The 22,080-nt window shown below is 39.8% G+C and overlaps 1 protein-coding gene across 3 annotated transcripts in view; it reads right to left on the reverse strand.

The window, feature by feature from the left end:
* Nucleotides 1–22,080, reverse strand: part of PIGK (phosphatidylinositol glycan anchor biosynthesis class K) — an 82,452-nt gene that overhangs the window by 55,835 nt on the left and 4,537 nt on the right. For all 3 annotated transcript variants that reach the window (XR_012764395.1, XR_012764396.1, XM_075424726.1), the window contains exons 4-9: nt 18,519–18,654; nt 17,123–17,234; nt 16,683–16,779; nt 16,219–16,336; nt 15,317–15,427; nt 10,397–10,569 (exon numbers count right to left, since the gene is read on the reverse strand). Coding sequence is in view for 1 of the 3 variants with exons in the window: in XM_075424726.1 (XP_075280841.1) it covers nt 10,397–10,569; nt 15,317–15,427; nt 16,219–16,336; nt 16,683–16,779; nt 17,123–17,234; nt 18,519–18,654 (747 nt within the window). In the remaining 2 variants the exon portion in view is untranslated. The remainder of the gene's footprint in view (nt 1–10,396; nt 10,570–15,316; nt 15,428–16,218; nt 16,337–16,682; nt 16,780–17,122; nt 17,235–18,518; nt 18,655–22,080) is intronic.

Below are 22,080 nucleotides of genomic sequence, written 5' to 3' on the forward strand. Positions count from 1 at the left end.
TAAAGATTAGCAGAGTTTTTCCTTATCCTTCAATCAGAGCGTCTAAAAACATACCAATACACAGTCAGTATTAGTCAGTCTTTTCCTCTGCATCTGGTCCCTGAAGAACTGAATTCTTTTTTAATTGTTACATAGCAATTACACAGAGAATTACACAGAAAATACAACTGTAAATTCAAAAATCCAGCAATAGAGGGCAGGAGAAAGTTGCAACATTGTTACTTGTTTCAGTTTCTGATCAACCATTCCCTTAGTACAGGAACAAATTTGTACCTCAGCTAGACTCCAGCAACAATTTGTTTTAACCAGTAGTAACAGAAACTTAAAATCGCTATCATGTAATTCAAGGAACTTATGCTAAAGCAACTGTGAATACCAATACTCAACATTAATTCTTCCCTTCCCTACAAGAAAGGAAATCCTGGCTTGCACTGTGGTCTTGCCTTCTCTTGGGAACTACTGGATTTAACTGTTGATGCCTGAACACTCGGCAAGGGTGGGAGGGAGACACACTTTGTCTCTCCAAATTTGCTTCTAGATCCTCATTCCTGCCAGTCACCAGAAAGCTATTCAGGTAATGCTGCGCTCTCAGTAATTCCCTATAGTGTGTATGCAGTGAAAGTGCAACTCCCTAAACAACACTGGTGGTTTCAATTTATATTCTTTGGAAGTCCAATGATTTGAACCATTCCCGCATCCATAAGAAACATAAAATACGGTTTGGTTACACAAAAACCTAGTAATTTCAGTTTGCAATGAAAATATGTTTGTACCATTTATGATATGAGAATATACTGCTTTCAGTGGTAATAAATTCTGGTACTATACTACAAAATATGAACACGCCTCTACACATATACACACAGTGGGAACTTCCAGTTCGTTTCACGGAAGAGAAATCCTGCCTGTCTTTACGTTCCAAGTTAGATCTGACCTCTAGGCAGATGACTAAGGGGTTTTCATGCTTTTTAGTTCTTTCTCACTATCATGTAAAGTTGTGGCCAATTTAATCTTGTTTTTTCAACCGTAACCGGCACAATGGAGCAGGGCTGTCACCGTTCTATGAAAGCTGAACATCCACAGTTGCCACTACACTCCCTTGCAACCCCAGGAACCTCTAAATAGTATCGGGAGCCAAGTGAATCACATTTGCTAGGATTCAAAAGATACTACAGCATATCCAACCCCTGAACAGCTACTCCTCCAGCTCCCTTTGTATTCCACTTTCCTCTTTTTTCCTTCTTCCACATCAGGGGATACAGAACTCTCTATTGTGCTTCATTACTTTTTGTTTGTTTCTCCTGGTATTTACCAATACCAACCTTTCATACAACCTTGGTCTCCCACCTGCAAAAATGCTGAATAAATCCCATTTTGCAGTAAGTTCTTTGTTTATAGAATCACTTTTTTTTTTCTTTTCCCTGAAAGATCAATCTTACCACACATAATATTCTGGTGTCCTACAAATTTCATACAATAATCTTAGCAGTACCTTGGGCACTTTGGTAGACGTATTCAGCATCTCTTATTTCCCCTCCCACAGTTTCTATAGATTTCTGATACCCTTGACCAAGCACATAAAACAATCTCATTTTGTAAAGTAATATTAAGCAGTGTTCAGCAAGCCATCTGTAAATCCACTTCTTTATGTGATCAGAATCGCCTTTTATAATCGCCTCTGGTTTTCTTTCCATCCTTTGATACAATTGTGACTTCCTTGCTCTCCCGTTGCTAGAAATTCGCACTAGTCTATTCAAACAGCTAACTGGATAGAAAAGAGATGCTTAGTAATAATGCAAGGCTTTTTCCGGACTTCAGCTCTTCTCCTCTCACAATTCCCACCTCACTTTTTTGCTAAAGAACTAAGGCCCTTAGTGCTCGCTATGAAGCGTAACTTGTCTGAGTGTAACAGAGCTTTCAGAAATAAGCGGTGCAGGGCAACATCTCGATATCTTCCAGACCATCACGGAGCTTACCAAATTTAACAACAGGGCCTCAAGCACTTGTATTTCAGTAATAAATTTAGTAGCTCTATGCCAAGAGCTTTGGTCCACCAAATTCAATATATTTATCAATGACATGGACAGTGACATCGAGTGTACCCTCAGCAAGTTTGCAGATGACACCAAGCTGAGTGGTACGGTTGAGACACCGGAAGGATGGGATGCCATCCAGAGGGACCTGGACAAGCTGGAGAGGTGGGCCTGTGTGAACCTCATGAGGTTCAACAAAGCCAAGTGCAAGGTCCTACACCTGGGTCGGGGTAATCCCCGCTATCAATACAGGCTGGGGGATGAAAGGATCGAGAGCAGCCCTCCTGAGAGGGACTTGGGGGTACTGATAGACGAAAGGCTGGACATGAGCCAGCAAGGTGCGCTGGCAGCCCAGAGGGCCAACCGTGTCCTGGGCTGCATCAAGAGAAGCGTGGCCAGCAGGTTGAGAGAGGTGATTCTGCCCCTCTACTCTGCTCTGGTGAGACCTCACCTGGAGTACTACGTTCAGCTCTGGAGCCCTCAGCACAAGAAGGACATGGAACTGTTGGAGGGGTCCAAAGGAGGGCTACAAAAATGATCCGAGGGCTGGAGCACCTCTCCTATGAGGACAGGCGGAGAGAGCTGGGCTTGTTCAGCTTGGAGAAGAGAAGGCTGCGGGGAGACCTGATTGCAGCATTTCAGTACTTAAAGGGAGCCTATAGGAAAGATGGGGACAATCTTTTCTGTAGAGACAACAGTGACAGGACAAGGGGTAATGGCTTTAAACTAAAACAGGGTAGGTTTAGGCTAGATATAAGGAAGAAATTCTTTACAATGAGGGTTGTGAAACACTGGAACGGGTTGCCCAGAGAGGTAGTGGAGGCCCCATCCCTGGAAACATTCAAGACCAGGTTGGACACGGCTCTGAGCAACCTGATCTAGTTAGCGGTGTCCCTGCTCGCTGTGGGGGGGTTGGACTAGATGACCTCTAGGGGTCCCTTCCAACCCAAAACTTTCTATGATTCTATGATTCTAAATTTGACTTGAGAAAAGTCTCTCCTATTGGGAGGGCAGGGAGATGCAGATAGAGATCATTACACGGCTTTTCAGCCATCAGTTATATAAATCTGTTGTGAAGGCAGAATGTCCCTTCTCCCCCACAGCTTTGGACAACACATGAATTTGCAGTGGCAGAAATCTCTGACCATCTGGAAGGTAATCCCTCAGGCATGCAAAAAACAAGTGTAAGCTTTTTCACAGTATCAAAACAGGGAAAGTCTAAGAGTATTTGCATATGCCTTAATACCATATCAAAAAACCAGTAATGTTGCTTGAGCCCCAGAGACTTATTAGTTATGTGCCCAGATTCATTTCTGGGGCATAAAGAATGCTAACATATGCCTGGCCACTAAATTCCAAAGACCTAACAGTCGCATAATCACAGCTTCAAGCTGCCCATTTGCTCTTTGTCCCCAATTTTTCTACCTTCTAGAAATTTTTCTTCTTAATCACACAAAAAGTGTATCCTCACAAACATCAACAGCAGCTCTGGTACTTTTGACAGTAAGTAAATAATAGCAATCGAATTTTATTATCATGCTATCAAAAAGTGCTGAAAACATGCCAAAATTCCACAAAAATACTTCCTGGTTAGACTTCTGCCAAATACTATAGCTGTTTGCATGGTCTTCTTGAGCGGCGACACACAGTACACAGCTACAGCAGTACCTCGAAGAACAGACATTAATTTCTATTTAGCACCTGGACAGAAAAGCAAGAAGATCAAACCAGGACCTCCATATAAAGAGCACTTGAAAGACTAACGAGCACCTTTGGAGACTGGAATTATAGAGCAGCCCACTGAACTGCAAAAATAATAGCAGCTAAACATCACACAAGGGAGAAAAGGTGAAGACGAAATAACAAGACAAAATAAGAATGCTACATAGAAAAGGTTTAAAAAGGAGGGGGTAAAAGAAAACAAAATAAGAAATCCTAGACTGAACACCCTATCATTTCTGGATATTCTCAGCTATCTAGATTATATCAAAATCTACTAGATCTACTTAAAACCTCCCTCTAAATCTGCCATGCAACACTTTCAGACATTTATAGAATCATAGAATCACAGGTTGGAAAAGACCTCTAAGCTCATAAAGTCCAACCATCCACCCAACAACACCATGCCTACTAAACCATGTCCTCACGTGCCACATCTATACGTTTTTTAACCTCCAGGGATGGTGACTCCACCACATCCCTGGGTAGCCTGTTCCAATGCCTGACCACTCTTTCAGTAAAGAAATTCTTCCTAATCTAAACCTCCTCTGAGGTAACTTGAGGCCACTGCCTCTCATCCTATCACTAGTTACCCGGGAGAAGAGACCAACACCTGCCTCACTACAACCCCCTTTCAGGTAGTTGTAGAGAGCAATAAAGTCCCCCCTCAGACTCCTCTTCTCCAGACTGAACAGCCCCAGCTCCTTCAGCCGGTCCTCATAAGGCTTGTTCTCTAGACATCTCACCAGCCTCCTTGCCCTTCTTTGGAGACGCTCCAGCAACTCAATGTCTTTCTTGTAGTGAGGGGCCCAAAACTGAACACAGTACTCCAGGTGCAGCCTCACCAGTACTGAGTACAGGGGCACGATCACCTCCCTACTCCTGCTGTCCGCACTATTCCTGATACAAGCCAGGGTGCCATTGGCCTTCTTGGCCACCTGGGCACACTGCTGGCTCATGTTCAGCTGGCTGTCGACCAACACCCCAACCTCCTTTTCCACCGGGATGGTTTTGATACGAATGCCTATTAAAATTATAAGTAGGAATATGTAGCAAAGTAGTTTTCTACTGAAAACAACGTGAAATGACAGAAGCACAACCCAGTACTAACAGTTGAAGACTTCTCTTAGAAGAAATGCAGGATGCCACATTAAACCCCACTAAAAGTTGGAGGAAGAAGGGAAAAAACTCATCGAAGACCAAAGAAAATCTGATTCAAGAGCTATAGTTTTGCAACAAAACATACTTTTCTTACAAAAAAACAAAATGTGGCAAAAAGCATGGTCAAAAAAATCATTTCAAATAAACAAGTAACACGTTGTTCAAAGCTGCTTTTTAAAATATCTTGCTAAATAGGGACTGTAATTACCAAGCAAAACACTTTAGTGTATTTAAAGTTATCCCAACACAATTTATACCTGCAGTTCCTCTTGATATTGTCAATCCTCCTTATTTATTTTATACTGATGTTATACTAGTGAAATTGTACCCTCCTACATAACTTCTCCTCCTGTAGCCTTTGTATGAATTTTAGTTGCATTAACCTTGACAAGTCCTTTTACACTAACAGGAATAGAAGTGTATGCATATGTATATATTGATCTCTCTCTAGGCAAGCAAAGAAAATCCAACTATATTTACAAGATTCTTTAAAAAACATAGCAATAATATTTAACTACAAGTGTTAGTTCACCAACTTTTTTAATTATTTGTAGGCTATTAAAACACACAGGGATCAAAAAACCACCCCGGAAATTTATTCTGCTATAAGAGTAAGACATTAGAGGAAAACACACTACACGTGTAAATGATTAGTGTGTTTCATGAAAAAATTTATGAAATCTGAAGATGTTTCCAGGAAAACAATGGTAGCTGGAATTAACTGCTTCATAATTCCACTGTCAATTCAACACAGATTAGCAGAGGCCTTCTAATTTATAAGCACTTTTGCTGTCTATACTTCGCTCTGAAAGGGAAATGCGCTACGCCTCCACAGGGATGCTGCCCAGTGGGAAAAGCGGAAAATAAAGACTCACAGCAAAGGAGAAGCTCACCTCCTCTCCTTCCCTCCCGACCCCCGGTACCTGCAGGCGGCGGGCACAGTGGGGGCCAGGGGCCGCCAACCGCGCACACCCGCACGCACACCCTCCCCCCCCGCACACCCGCCGCACCGCAGCCAAGGCCCCGCCGCCCCGGGGTCCCTGGCGGGCGCTCGCCGCTCCCACGCTGCCACCTGCCGGCGCCCGCCGCGCACTGCCCGGGCCCCGCCCCGCCCCGCCGTCAGCCGCCGGCCGCCCCGCGGGGAGCGCAGCCCCGGGCCGCTTCCGCACGGCGGGGCACGCGCTGTCACCGGAACGACGGCGGCAACGTCTGTCTTTAAAAGCCTTCGCGTAAAGAACGGGTAGAAAATGCGAAGAGGGGAGAAAAACTTATGTCAGCTTTTTTTTTCTCGCTGACGCGATGGCAAATCGGGATGCGAGGGAGAGCCGGGAGTTCTCAGCCAGCACGAGCTTGCAGCACCAGTCCCGACAGCGACGTGTAAAACTCCGCAGAGCTACGACTCCAAGGCACAGGCCGAGGGGTGATCTCGGGAGAGGCCCACCGCGCTGAGCCCCATCTCCCAGCTGCACGAATTGCTGCCTGGTTCACAGCTGGACCCCCGCGGAGTCGCAAACACACAACAGCAGCTTTACTCACTAAGCACATCAAACTTACAATAACTTGTGGAAAAGAAGAGAGGACAGGAAAGAGAAAAGAGACCCTAACACAAAAAATCTCGAGAGAACATCAGCTATTAACATATTGCAAATGAACCAGTTACAATTATTCCGTGTTACACAAGCATCCTTCCTAACACAAGCGGCCAACTTATTTTTAGGAAAACAGTCGCTGCCAGTAGTGCCACAATTCTTCTTAACAGAAGTATTAAATATGAAGCTCAATTCTCAAAAGCAATGAAACTAGGGTGGTTTTATATCACGCTGTCTCTAATCATTTCTTACTACCCTCAAGAGAAACATTCACCCCAGTTTTTACCAAGGCTTTCCGCGGATACACATCTTTTCCTCGTGACAGGAGCTGAACAGGAGAACGCGTTCCAAGCGGCTGTAGTTACAACCCAAGTTTAAGAGACACACTCCTAATTTATTACATGTACTAAAGTCTGCAAGGCTCCTTCTCCAAAGATGAAGGATTGCCTCTACTCCTTACTTCTTGCTCTTTCATGGGGATTCAGCAACACAACCAGCCGAAAGCCCAGAACCCCGAGACTGTCGGATTTTGTGCTAAAATTGGCAGCTACAAACCCAGTCAGGACCGCGGCAGCCGCAGAACAAGCCTTCTGAAGTGAACATCGCTTAGATTGAAACTGCTCTGAAGAAAGGAAACAGCAGAGCATTCTTTCTATTTTTTTAAAGCTTTTACTGACAAATATTCTACTACTATGTGCACAGAAAGAAAACCTCTTCTTTTGGTTAATTAGTAGTTGTTTCTTTGTAGGGGTCTCAGCCCAAGCCAGAGGAAACTTCAAAGGCCTCACTCGTCAAATGTCACGGCTTGGGCTCAGCATGAAACTGCCAGTTCTGATCTGGCTGCACAGCTACAGCTCACGCTGAGCTCGGGAGTGGATCCGTGTGATGAAGTAATTGCTACGCAATTGTGTAACAAACGAACAAAGTTCTGTCGGAAAGATTTAGCAAAGTCCCAGCAGTGGGTGAGACGAGACCTCGCACAGCCTGCCAGCAGTACGATCCCAATACGTGTCCACGCCTCACGCAACAGCATCTTCTTTACTCATCATCTGTGCAATCAGCGGTTCATCCCTTTTGTTCATTTGTTTTTTAATGCCCTATCTGCACATACGACACTTGCAGCTCTAAAACAAACAGATCTAACGCGGACTACTTCAGACTGCGTCAGAGTTGAGGTCTCTATTTCATTTTCTGGTTATGCACCGTAAAGCAAATATTCTGCAGCATTCTACTGCCACCAGTGTGCAAAAGGAAAAGAAAAGGGTACCAAGCTAACACTGAGAGAAGAATAAAAGAAAGAGGAAATTACTCATAATGGAATGACACCAAGCGACTATATCAAATATTAAACCAATAAAACCTCTACAAACTATCTTTTAGGAAAAAAATGTAACCAGTGCAAAACAGAATAAAGGAAAAGACTTTCAATTCTGCATAGATTTTGTCAGAATAAAAAAAGATCTTTGCACTCAGTAATCAATGTAATACATCAAAATTTGTATTAGTGGTACATATTTGTGATTTATCAGGCATTTCCTGGTAAATACTTCTCGCCAACCCTTCAGGGGCACAAGTTCAATCCCACATGACTTCTTTCCTCTTCACAAAGGCTTTTAAAATAATAAGCATGAACGAGATTATTCATGACTAATTTGGAAGGATTACTCATTCTTAATAAGATTGGTTTAGATCTCTCTCAATGACACCGAAAAGAATAACGCAGGCTGTGCTAGCCCCATCTTTCCCTAGCTACTTCAGATAAGAGCGCAGTTTGGGGTGTCAACAGCCATCACGTTCCCAAAAGGCATAGCATGGTTTAACACTGAGGAGGTGAAGAATATGCACTCACACTCTCTCATTCAAGCGTCATTCTTACATTAATTTGGGAAAATCTGGATAGTATCTATTCAAAGATCACATATTTATTTAGTGTTCTGACTTCTTAACACCCTCAGAAACAGATGTGTGTAATGTTTATAATTCTCTTTAAATAAAACCAGAGTAACTAGTTCTTGCAGAGCAGACCCTTCAAAATTGCATTTTTAAAAAGCATTAACATTTTTAATTAATAAATTCACTTCAAGCTATAGTTCTTAAATTTGTTGCAGTGAAACAGATCCGTCATACCAAGGGGTACTGACCTCAGAATTCTGTTTAAGGACTGTATTGAGCATTCCACATCACTATCTATATAGCTATACTACAATTTTCCAACACTTATCTACAAAGTCCATAACTTTCTTCTCCATTAAAAACACATTCTGTATAAACTCTTCCAAAGTGGTAACAAGAAACTGAGAACTGAATTGCTGAAAAAAACCATTGTATTTGAGTATCGTACAATGAATAAGCCACTGTTTTACACGAGACCACTTAAAAATCACAGTCGTGAGGCAGTATTCCATAAGCTGCTGCTGTGTGCTTCCATTCAAAGACTTCTCAAGGTAAAGGAGAACTATTCAGCTATCAAACGAGCATGTTTCCATCCCTTCCAATTCCACACATTTAAGGTAACTGGAATTGCCATGATAATGTAAATGTAATACAGCTTTCACTAAATATCAGAACATTTCACAAAGATAATATTCCTATCTGTGCAGGAGTGCCCATTTCTCAACACTGCTGCCATGCGTCCAATTCAGTAGTGTCACACACCTAAAAAAACCCTCATACACTGGCACCAAACTAACTCCAACATGAAAGATGAAAATCCCACCCAGTAATTTCCTGCTTCAGAACAGCAAATTTGTCCAAAACATATTCCTCCTTTTAATGGTCCACAAATTAGAAACCCACATAGGTAGGTTTTCATCATGGTTTTTGACTGGAAGAATGTCTGTTATCTGCCAAAAGGTTTTTTATTGTTCAGAGAAAAAACAAATTTACTGTCACTAAACACTCTTCTAAACTAAGGAGTCATGAAATTAGCTTAAGATATATATGGTTAGTACTAACATGCATATGAAAATAAAATATGAAATACACCAAACTGTGTGGGACATTTTTAATTAGGAGCACCAGAGTTACTGTTATCTTTAAAATTACTAAAAATGCTATCCACTACCTTGTTCTCTGATTTGAGCAACAGTAAACAAGGTAGACAATAATTCACACACATTTATGTGATGAAAAATATTTCACCCCTGATATAGCAGACTATTTCAATCTTTTTTTTCCCCTCCTAGAGGACAGTATCATGAAACGTAAAAGACGCAACAGAAATGGAAGCACAGTGCTAAATGAACTCTACAGTGGAAGCACATCTTCCTTTACATGTTCCCAATAGGTGGCAACAGAATACCAAAAATACAAAGAAGTTTATAATTCTTTCTTCATCCACAAAGTAATGGAAGCCCTGTTACAACTTCTGTCAATGAACTCGCACCAGCAACTTTATTCAAATCAATCGTTGCATCTCAGCAACAGAAACCCTCAGGACAGTTAATGTCAAAAGCTAGATAATTCCCAGAACAGCAACAAAGCACTTATTAAAAAGCTAGTTGTTATGAAACAACTAACTAATGGCTTACACTCAGAGCTTATCTGAGGGAGTAAACTATTACAAGCAGGAATCGACAGTAACAAAACGTTTCTGCACGTTAAAGAAGCGCTAAGGAAGAAAGAAAATTTTAGACTAATTATTTGTTGTTGACATCCCCACCTTGGTCTTTAGCAGTATTTATTTACAAGACAGAATAAAGGGGTGAGAATTTTTAAATACAAAGTTTTTAGCTGACAAACCCCAACATTATCAGTAGTAGCAGGTCCATACTAACTCCCTGATCGTCTGTAAGAAATGACAGGAAATCAGAGTTCTCTCCTTGACAGTTACATGACTTCTTTCTTTCTGTGGCACAGAGCTACATAAATCAAGTCTAAATAATGACTACTTACTTGCTTTCAAAACCGGCTAAGTCACGGTCCAAAGAAATTGTCTCTGTTGTAATTTCCACCTTTCTCACACTGCCGAAGAAGTCTGTTATCAGAACATTTTGAGGGTCCCGCTGAAATAGATCAGTTCGGTGCCCAGGTGTGGAAACACACAAACTTTTTGGACAGACCTGAAACTGAAAACCAAGATGGACAATCATATCCTGTCCCTCATTCATTAATAGTCTCTACATACACCTTCCAAAATGAAATTGCTATAAATGCCACACACAACGTGCATTAATTTCAGTACAAGCTCTGCAGCTGAAAAAAATGATTGAACAAAAACATTAAAAGGCATAAACATCTTGATTATGTATTTCAGAAAACCTTTATCCTCACAATTATGCCATTTGAGTTTAGAAGTGTTTCTGTGACAGCCAACCAGCAATTACATCTAATTGATTAAATGCACAAATGTATTCCTGAATACAGATGCAGAAATGCTGCTATAACCTTCCAAAAAGCACAAGTGGGTATAAATTCTTCATATTTATCAAAAGGAGGAAGGCAAGATTAAACAAGCCTTGACAAGTAGCTAATAGTAAAGGCTCCATAAAGAAGCAAGAATTTACATTTGGATTGAAAAGAAAAAAATCTCTTGGTCTTATTTCTAGTTTTTAGCCTGCAAATTAATACAGAATTAGGATCTTCAAATATCAAAGGTGTTTTATGTACATTAAGTTCACAAAGACATCCTGTAAACCCTACAAATTAGCTATATACCTTATTATTTATTTTATCCATGTATTTTGTCTACATATCAGATCCACTATATCCAGCACACATTGCAACACCTGGAAGACAAGAATAGCACTAACAAACTTCTTTTTTTCAATAGACTCAATTCTGCATAGAGGCACATTTGCAGAAAGTAAGTAGATGCAACGGTGACATAACTGTTGTAACATTTAGAATATCTGACAACACAGCATGCCTACTAAATAACAAAATTGTTATCTACCCAGTGGATATTCAAGGCAAAACCAATGCATTCTGGACACAATGCCTTTTTTGCACAAGTCCTACCACACTCGCCACAAAATTCTCTAGTATTTCCCATCCGCGTAGATTCCTTATTTCAAGGGATCTCGCAATGCACATCATGTAGTACAATAATTCATTTGCATTTTTATTAATAATGCTACACAGCTTAAAGTGCCATGAAATGCAGTTCAAGGCCCCACACTCTCTCTAGCCTCCTTGATGAGCATGGAAAGCTGCATTCACGTCTCGGTTATTAGAAGGCATTTCACAGCCAAACACACAACCCTATCAGGCACAGGAGCTAAACACCCAACCCTGCTAGACAGCAGTGCCAGGCCTACAGCGCTCCCGACAGTTTTGTGAGCAAACGTTGCCATCCATTCAACTGTCTCATGGGCAGCCCGCTGACCACCTGGTAACAGTGTTGGTTACATGAGTCCTTGTTATATTCCAGCAGCAAAGAACATCTAACAGAAGAGATGAATATACAGGACTATGACGGACGCTCTTCACATGGTCACATGGGTGCTCATCTTCCTTAATCTTCAGTTCTTCAAGTGATTTTCACAAACAGCTCCATCAGTCACTGGATCTAGAGCTCATATACCTAATGGGTCAGCTCTTAGCAGCTCTTAGGACAAAATCACAGGTCCGAATTAGCTCAATGCAGGTACAGCCTCAATTATCCCAGCTTATGACTGACAAAAGCTGTGAGTTTCAGTCCGTACCTCCCAGCAGAAAACTCCGCGCTCAGCCCGAAACAAAATGCATAGGCTTGTGTGGCTCCTCCTCTTAGGACAACAAAGCCCTACATTTAAAAAGTTTCCCAGAAAGGAAACAATGTACCTGGCTTCCCTTCACAGAGAACAGATTTCGCCTCCCCATTCCTCCCTTCCGCTCCATTACAATTTCTCTTTCATATCTTGTCTTTTTTGGCTAAGCCTGTAACCATATGGCACTAGGCTGCTGGTCCAGGGAGACTTCAGCTCACTTTCACCTTTACCTTAACTGAAGCATACAAGCACACACATCCACAAACTGAGCTCGCTCTTAATTATTCCCACTCTCTTGGCAGAGTATCACACAGCTGCTAAAGAAAAGACAGGGGCAGACGAAGTCTTTGTTACCCTCCCTGTGAAGTGAAAATGAACTAGGCTCATCAGCATCATGCTTCACATACAAAGCCACTTATCAATGGACACAAACCCTCCTAAGCTCCAGTTTCACCAAAATGCAATCAATTTTCTGCAACTCCGCTTCAACTAAGGGCACAAACATAAAAACTACGTATCTGAAGTAAGCTATGCAAGCTAAGTACTTGTTTTAATCCTGCTATTTGATGCATAAATCTATGGTGCAGTTATACAATCAAGTCTCTCTTCCAAGCTCTCAGGAAAGTGCAAATGTCCCAAAACAACCGCATCAGCACTGAAAGTGAGAAATTGATACTGCACCCAGCTATTCCTAACCTGTCTCACAACAGTTCATTACCCTAAGATGTTGAGATGAATCTTGAACAAAAACGTGCAATGGCACTGAGAAGACAACTTTAGTACTAAAAATCTACCTGTCCAGTACCAGCGTGAAAAAAGGACTGCAAAGCAACTACACCACAGCAAACTAACAATTGTTGAACAATTCCGCAGAATGGGAACTCTGTTATCTTAACAATATTTTTAGCTATTTATGACAAATGAGATCTCATTTAGAAATTTATTTCAATCTTATTTTAAAAGTTCACATGTGTGACATTTCAATTTAGTCTTTACTTTCTTGGAATTGTGATCAAACTGAAAGTCAGTCATTTGCACAGCTTTATGCTATCCCTTAGCAACACAGATGGAGCAGGTGGGGAGTAGGTGGACTGGATTATGAAAAAAGATGTCTCATTCTTTGCAGGAATGCAATCTCCAAGTCTTAGGTGGCTGTGAAGAGAAGCTGTTTTAAGAGCGGTTGGAGAAAACTGAAGAGGTGATGCAATAGAAGTGGTGTAACAAATACACACTACTTCTAAAAGACCAGGCATGTGACATATCAGAGTATCAGACAACTAAATATGAGCTGATAATTTTAAAGCTAGCTAGTGAGCCAGTGAATATGTTATCCTGAGTTTAGAAAGCACTAATTTTAAAAAATCAGCCTTGGATAAGCAGTATATCTTTGTTCTTAAACCAACACAACTCTAACAGTGCATCCCAGTGCCAAAGCATCCCCTATAACTGCTGGCAAATAAACAGGCTTACAGCCTTACCATGGGCTAACCACCCGTCATTCCAGAACTCTTAGATGAAGGCCTGAAAAGCACCAACTTGAAATCAAGAGGTCATGTTTGCTGAAATACATGCATATTATGACTCAGTACCTGACCATCACAAATCATGACATATTGGGGTCCATTCTCTTCCCTTCCTAGAGCAACGATAAGCATATCGATGACATATGATGACTTACATGATGTTCGGAATTTACCAGTATGGGATATCTCCCACAGCTCTTCCTGAGTATTTGGCATACAAGCAAAAACAAAAACATAAAAGGGAATGTCTAGATACCTTCTCCAAAGAGCTCAAAAGGTAAACTACTTGGCCAGGTCACAAATTTTCTATACTTTTCCACAACAACTGGATTAGTATCTAGCTAGCTAGACCAGTTATACCACTTCCCAGATGGTGTTCTTATACAGTAGAAACCATTGTTAATTTTTTATGATTCCTTTTTTTTTACATCAATTCCTTTTCTGGTTTAGAGAATAGAGTTCTAAAGTGCTGTTTGAATGAACTAGCTAGAAGATACTTAATAAAGAACTTGCATATTCTTCTTTAACAAGATTTATTTTAAAGTTATCTGTATCCCACAATCGGAAGGTATTTGATTACAGGACAGAATTTCATTTCCATGGTAGTAAAAGAATCTTGAATCTTAGTCACTGCATCAATTCTGTATCAACATAAAATCTGTCAAGTGTGGGCTGTTTAGAGTGAATTCTACTATACATCTAGCAGCCAGGCTAACACCATCTCTGTAGACAGGGGGGCATAAAACTTCTGAGCAGCTGCTCCTTTTACAGAAACAAATTGAAGACAATGTGTTCTGTAAGTGGTAGCTCTTAGATCACTGACACAGCATGTCAGGATTTACAGCTACAAGGCACCAAAGCATAATGTATCACTACAATGGAACTACTATTGGAACACGTATAAAGAGTTAACAGAGTAAAGAAAATACAGTTACTTTTTATGTCATCTCACCAGTGTATACATCTAACTGTATAGATAGCATTTCCATAAATTTAGTTATAGGTTATCTGGTTGGGGTTTCCCCCCGCCTCTTCTGCCTCATACCTGAAAGCTACAATTAATATTTACCCAAGATATAATTAACTCCAAACACTGTTGGATTTGGATATATCTTGCTCTGGAATCTAAGGAGAGAAATTAGTCCCTGCAGGCATTTGCGAGTACATGGTTAGAATTTTAAACTGTTCAATCACCTTTGCAAAACAGTATCAATGGCTGACTTTCCACATCTGCAAGGTGTCTGCTATCCATTAAGCTGAAAAGCTTCTCCACTACCATTTTTCAGGTGCAAATAATTAATTTTATTGAAATGAATATTTAATGAATACTTTATGCATTTTTCAATGAATAAAAAAAAATCTGGCTAATTTTGGTTAATTACTTCTGTAGCCAGCAAACCACTTTCACATTGAGGATAATCCTTAAAATGTTACACTACAATTACATTTAATAATGGCAAAATGACCCTTCCCCTCCAAGCTGCTTCTGAGAGAAACAACAGGACAACAAAAGGCATTTGGAGAATCCTATGGACAAAATAAATTAGTTCTGAAACTGTTAAGTCATTAGCATATTCATGAATGTTGAGTATTCTACTTACTAGGTCATTCATATTTGTCTGACTGGCTGGGTGAATTTCTTCCAGGAACTCTAGCACATAGAATGTGTATCTGTCCATAAGGTGAACGCCAATCGCAAGATCAGGTTGATGCTTAAAAACAACACACCAGTTATTGGACACTTGCAGGAGAGAACTCACTATTTATGAGAGGGAACAGAATGTAATAGCATGTTACGGAAGTTAAGCATAATTTTTTTTTGTTCTTAGGCAAATTACACAAAGAAAATGACTAGCCGTGAAGAAACATATTGTTGACAAACTGAATAATAAAGTTTATGTTCATTTTTCTAGAATATATCCCGTTAATCTCCATGTTTGCCAAAAAGTAGGGAACCCTTTCTTCTTTATGGTCCAATACAGATTTGTAGGCTGCCCCGAGCTGCTCAGGACTTGGAAAACAGGGCTGGGAGAGAGCTTATTTTACAGCACTTTGTGGCTTCAGGTAACCCTGACCAGTTAGTTGGTTTTGGTCTGGCTAGAATCTCTCTCCCGTCACTCCTCCTGTAATTCAGTTGGGATATAATTGCAGTAGGTGAAAGGTAGTGGTTATTTGTTTTGTATACCAAGTTTAAGAAGTTCTAGACTGAATATTCCCCATATATTTCTCTCAGCAGTGTTCCCATAGAATTTGTTCCTGTCGCAGGCAATGCATAAATTGGCCAGCAAGCACAGAAATCCATTGTTAGCCTGGTTCTTTGGGACAGCACACAAGACAGGTAGGAAAAGTACACTTGCAAGTTTTGTCAAAACCACCCTTTGTAACTAAGTACCTTACACATTCAGAAATTCGAAGGGAAATTTTTAGTTAAAAGTCAATAGGACCTGCGCTTTTAACTCAGGCATTCTTAAAATTGCCTTCAGGATCACATGAATCTACTTACTGATAAAGAATCTTCTCCTACTTGGCTGCTTGCCAAGGCCATTATATTAGGTGAATAAAATCGCTCATACATGGATGCTCCTTGACAAGTATCAATAATAAATAACAATTCATTGTACCTGGAAGAAATAAAACAGCCTCCTTACCAATCTCTCTTTAAATTGAAACAACACACACATGCTCTGCTTTTTAGTTACCAGTACAGCCACAAGGAACCCAAGAACAGAAGAGTTCACACTGATTGACTGCAAGATGCGAGTTTAGTCAAAGCAACACATTTGAGCAGCTGTAACTGCAGGAAGCTGAAAACAAAAATTAAAACTCTTCCTTCTGAATGCAAACTTGAACGTCATCTTATGGACAACAGACAGTATCACTGCTGAACGTAAGCAAGGCCTACTGGTAAGACTTCAGGCATGTTCATGAAATACAGTATTTAACTGCTAAATAATGCTTTTTTCTTACCTTCTCTTCTGCCACATTTGTTCAAAGGCATCAGCAAGTTCTACATTTGTGATTTCTTCAGAATCTTGAAATTTCAGGAAACCATTTCCACCATGGCCTGACAGAAAAATCAGAAGTTAGGCAAGTATGCAGGTTAAAGGAAGATATTCAGCCCGGTTGCCCATTTTTCTAAAAAACAGGCAAACACAATTCTCCTTCTCCAAAGAGACTCCAGCAACAGAAAATGTTAGTACAGTAATAACAGTACACATACCTCATTTAAACTGGAAACTATAATTGCTAAGTACTGCCTTACAGGTTTTTTCTTAATTAGTATGACATGCTAATAAAAAGAAAAAAATCCTTTTGTTTGGACTTCTGATAGGATTTCATGCCTTCAAACAGGCCTGCCCAACTGAGCAACAAACATCAATAAATTGTACAAAGAAACCAGTAATTACCTGTCATATATATTAGGATATTGCTCCTGTCATCAGAAAGAAGACGTTTAGATCGTGGTGTGCTTGGTGGGATTCTTCCTGTTAATACACGCAAGAAATTTTCGACAGTAACCTATGAATAGAAGCATAAAGTAATTTTCTAAAGACAAAAACACTGATTAACAGCTCTAGGCTGGGTTATGTAAATTAAATAATGGAACACTAAAATATGCAGTGTATCTACCCTGATGTAGTATTGCACAGTACAAACTGCATAAACAGACATTTTCTGTTTAAGTTTTTACTGCAGGTTCACAATCATATTGTACCTTCTACTTTATCCTACTAACATCAGCCTGTTGCTTTATTATATCCAATAAGTTCACTACCACTATAATTTCTAAACACATTTTCATTGATCTGAAAACTTGCCAGCATATAGCTTTATCCTGTCAAAGCTGCTCATACACTCACAAAACGCTCCAACATTAGTGTGTGTTACCATGGAAAAACAAAAGTTTAAATTCCCACTGCAACTCAGGGAAGGAAAAAACAGATCAATTTTGGTTGCATAAGCCTAAGTGATCAGGTAAGATCCATCTGGACGGTGACTGTAAACCATCCTATAAAAAACTACTTCCTCTTCATGCAGTTGTACACAGCTCAAACGGTAGCAACAAATCCATACTCAGGAAAAAACATGATAATATGAACATACCTATTTCAGTGTTTTATCTTCACTTCTTTATACAAAGCTTCAGAGAAATAAAACATCTACTCTATATTTAAATATGCAACTATAAACCTTTAGTAACCATTATCTAGCACTATTAAACCATGCAATCGAAGTCTAATTTAAGATCAACCAGTAAAGACACTGTCTTTCTGAAGGAATATTACACAAAAATGAACGGGTGACAGAATGCAGATTTCTATACAGTAATTACTTTACAACAATGATTAGGTTCTGGCTTTTGTTTTACTTTGATAAAAGTATTTGAGTAAGATTAGAAATTTAAGTAGGTCTAGCATCCCACCCGCACACCAGAAGTTTCACCGTGGTGTGAAGTGTTTGCAATATGAGGCACTGACCAGCCATTTCCAAAGAGAAATTTCAGTAATATGTCTGCATTCCTAATACATGCCAGGAGTTCCACACACTCTTTTAACTGCAGAGATTCCATTATTTAAAATATCCAATACACAACATGTTGCTAGTATAATAATTTTCAAATACAAAATTGAGTATCAAAGGAGGGAGGCGTGTGTGTTTTAAACATTTTAGTTGATAATAGAAGCCCAGCCCCAAACCACTAACGTGAATAGAAAGATTTTCTCAGACTTCACAGATGTTCTACACATGTTTAAACCAACACTAAAAAACAAAGACTCAGTGATTTAATTAAAACACAGTCACCTCATAGCCTCTGTAATCCACTTCCACATCATCTCCATAGACATTTAGCTCCATGTTTTTGTGGCTAAACACAGTAGCTGGTTTGGGATTTCTGGGATTACATGCCATATCATCTGCCAGCATCAGGACAATGTGACTATGGAAAATAAGACAAAAACATTTCAGCCATTCTACTTTCACATAACAGTCAAACGGAAATTACAACACTGTCCCATGATTACAACAATAGCTTATAATATTAAGAAGATTCCTGAAATTGCAAGTGAAACCTTGCTTAGTTATACCCTGTTTCCTTATGTACATCCTCACTATTATAAAGATACCACACATGGAAATGCAGCTAGGTGTTATTTGTCTACAGGACTAAGTTAGGCCAAAGACGAGCATGAGAGCAGATGACGTTAGCAACTTTATGACACAGACTTGCCTGGACCTAGGATGGCAGAACTCTCTGTAAAAAATTTGGAGATTTTTATGAGGCACTAAATCATTTCATGCAGCTCCACAGAAGAAATCACCACCTGTTTGCATCTTCTCAGACAAATCAATTTAAAACATTATGACAATTTTTAATTAAATTTGAGGAGCTCCTGAACATTTCTCAAACCATTATACTACATCTGATAGACTACTGTATCATTATCCACGTTAATGAAACTTTCCTGAAGAATACAAGTGGGCTGGCACCAAACAGTTTGTCTTCTTCATAGAACCAAGAAAACAAATCCAGTACTTCACAGTACCAAGAAAAAAACCCAGCACATAATAAAATTGTTTCAATTTGCACACACACAAAGATACATATTTCACCTAGCAGGGTCAAGTTTGGGTCAAAATATGAAATAACAAGTAGTCACTGGAGACTGTTAGCACTAGCAGGAATGTGCCAGAGATGTCTGGAACAAGGTGAAGTCAGTCTTTTCCTTGGATAACCCTGTCTTGGGTATAGCTTCTCCTGGACTGTGATCTTTGTGTTCTCCCAAACAATACTTATAAAAGAAAAGCTCTGTATCCTGCAAAGAATGATGCTAATTCAGACTCTCAGGCACACAGTTATAAATTAAACTGTGCCCTGCTAATTAAACACCATTCCTGTTCTTGTCATTGTCCACCTATACGTCTGTATGAGCACTTTCAGAGTAAAGTTAATCTTTATTAAGTGCTGATAAACTCCACACAAAAAGAGGAAAAAACAAAAAAAAGAGACAAATGCTGTCCCAAATAACCAAGCACAAACTCTCAAAAATAATCAACGTAAATTATTTCAATGGGAATAAAATGCTGGCATAAATATGAAGCTGTAATGACAGAAGCAAGAGAAGGACAACTACAGAAAAGAAATAAAGAATTTTTTTTTTTCTCCACACATGCAAAGCAGTATAAAACTATTTTTAGAAAAGAGTATCATTAAAAGGGAATGAGTTGGAAGCAAGTGTTGAATATATGCCTTGCAGATTTACTGAGATAGTAACGTGTTCACCCATTTTTTGTATTACACTCAGAAGAAAATATTCTAGTCTAAGCCATCACTAGGCACTATATTTTTGCTAGGAATGTCTCTATTAAAGAGAAGAATTAACAATCACACATCACTCAGTAAAAGGTTCTGCATAGTAGCACTACGGACAGGTGAGCACAAACACGTGACGTCTGTATACCGTACGGCATTCTTAAAAGCGTATGAAATATCCATCGTTAAACAGAACCACTGCGTACAGGTGGTTCACACATGCACCAGAACAATCTAGATATTAACCTGCAGTTTAACTGTTAAACCAACGTAATCTAACCACAATATATTTATGTTATTTTCATGGTGTAAAACTCATACTGCATAATGATTCCAGGAATCAAAAAGAATTTCTGGATTCATTTTAGCTTTGTGTTATTTTAGCAAAACTTTTCACTTACAAATTCAAGCATTGTGCCCACATATCAACAGACCAGAGCAACTTACAGTTACAAAACCACAAATCATTTTCCTAATGAGTTCTGGTTTAGAATGACAAATCTATTTAAAACACCAAATTGACACAGTTCCATTCAAAACGAGGCTATGAACAAACCCCTCCAAAAAAACCCAGCCCCAAGAATCATGATGTTTATTTTTAAGATGTGATTTTGGGGAGGATTTTTCAGTCTCAGTAATATCTATATATTTTTGCAGCAAAGAAAGAAAAACAGGCAGAGGAAGAAGTTTGTCTAAGGGAGAAACCCACTCAAATCCATGTAAAAATTGCTGCAAATGGGAAAAAAATAGGCTCACTCGTTCTCTCAGTCTTCTCCAATGCCCTATTCTTGACCTTAATCTAAAGCATTGCTGGCTTTTTGAGATTCACTTCCAGATCCTTGGCATGGATAAGAAACAGATCAGGCTACTGAACCACAGAATCTCCAGCCATGCTGTAGTTTTTGCAGTATTTCTAAAACTGCCACCTATTTTGACCTTAATTGTGAGATGGATGGGTGCAGAGAAGATGGAAGTTCTCAGGTAAGGAAGTTCTCAGAACTAGTGAAAGAATTTCTAAGGTAGTACCTAGGGTGCCCATGCTTCAAAAGCTATACAGGAAAGAAGACAGATACTTCTGAATGAGATGTGCAAACAAAAATGCCGTCTTTCTGTGGCTTTGAGCCCACAGTGCTTAGGCAGTACATTACCTTGGAGTCAGAGCCCCCAATGTTTCAGAAAATTAGGTTTCATCATTCCCTTTTTCAAAAACCCACAAGTCTCTTTTTTCTTTTTAAAAATACATACAGGAAACAGAATGCTACTGCCAGTGCATTCACAGCTGGGTGGAAGGTAAGTGGAGACTCCAGATACTACAGTTTTGGACTTGGACAAAAAAATGCCACACAAACTTAATCCAGCAGAACATGCATTTTGCAACGATGGAGCAGGCCATCCGTCTCTAGGCAGGCATGCTCCAGAAACCATGAGTCCTCTAAACTAATGTTAAAAACCAGGACCACCAGGATTTCCATGGGAGCCTTTGGATACACATAGTCTATTATTCAATGAATGTTGGTGCCTAAAAATTGCTTCCACAGTTCTGATACAAGTAATGGCATTCCAAAACAGCTGGATGGAACTGTGCCAATACCCCTAGAACTTCCAGTAGGAACACAACTAAAAGACAGTTGAGAACAGTTTGTTCACCTTCCTAATCCTGTTGTCAAAGACAGGATACCATTAAAACTGTTGTGCTATTGCTAGATGGACAAAGCTTCTGGTTTCTCTAAAAACATCCCACGAAATGGATTTTTCAAGGCTACTTTCAATCTGTAGGAGCTGCGTTATTCAAGGCCTTCAGTTTAGAGACTCTCAGTGTAGTTGCAGATGTGGAAGTCTTACATTTTAGCGAAGTTAGTGTTGCTGACGTCTCCACGCCGAAAGGAAATTAAAGTACAGCAAAAGATGTATCTCAGAGTAGTATTGTCATTGTTGAACGCATTTATCAATTTTCACATTATGCTTTCACCATTTTATTAAGTGGTACATTTTAGTGCCCAGATAGCTCCTCTTGCTTTTAATCTAATTAGCCTATTCCAGCTGGAAGTTTTA

Source organism: Opisthocomus hoazin, chromosome 6 (genome assembly GCF_030867145.1).
Source record: "Opisthocomus hoazin isolate bOpiHoa1 chromosome 6, bOpiHoa1.hap1, whole genome shotgun sequence".
NCBI classification, from domain to species: Eukaryota; Metazoa; Chordata; class Aves; order Opisthocomiformes; family Opisthocomidae; genus Opisthocomus; species Opisthocomus hoazin.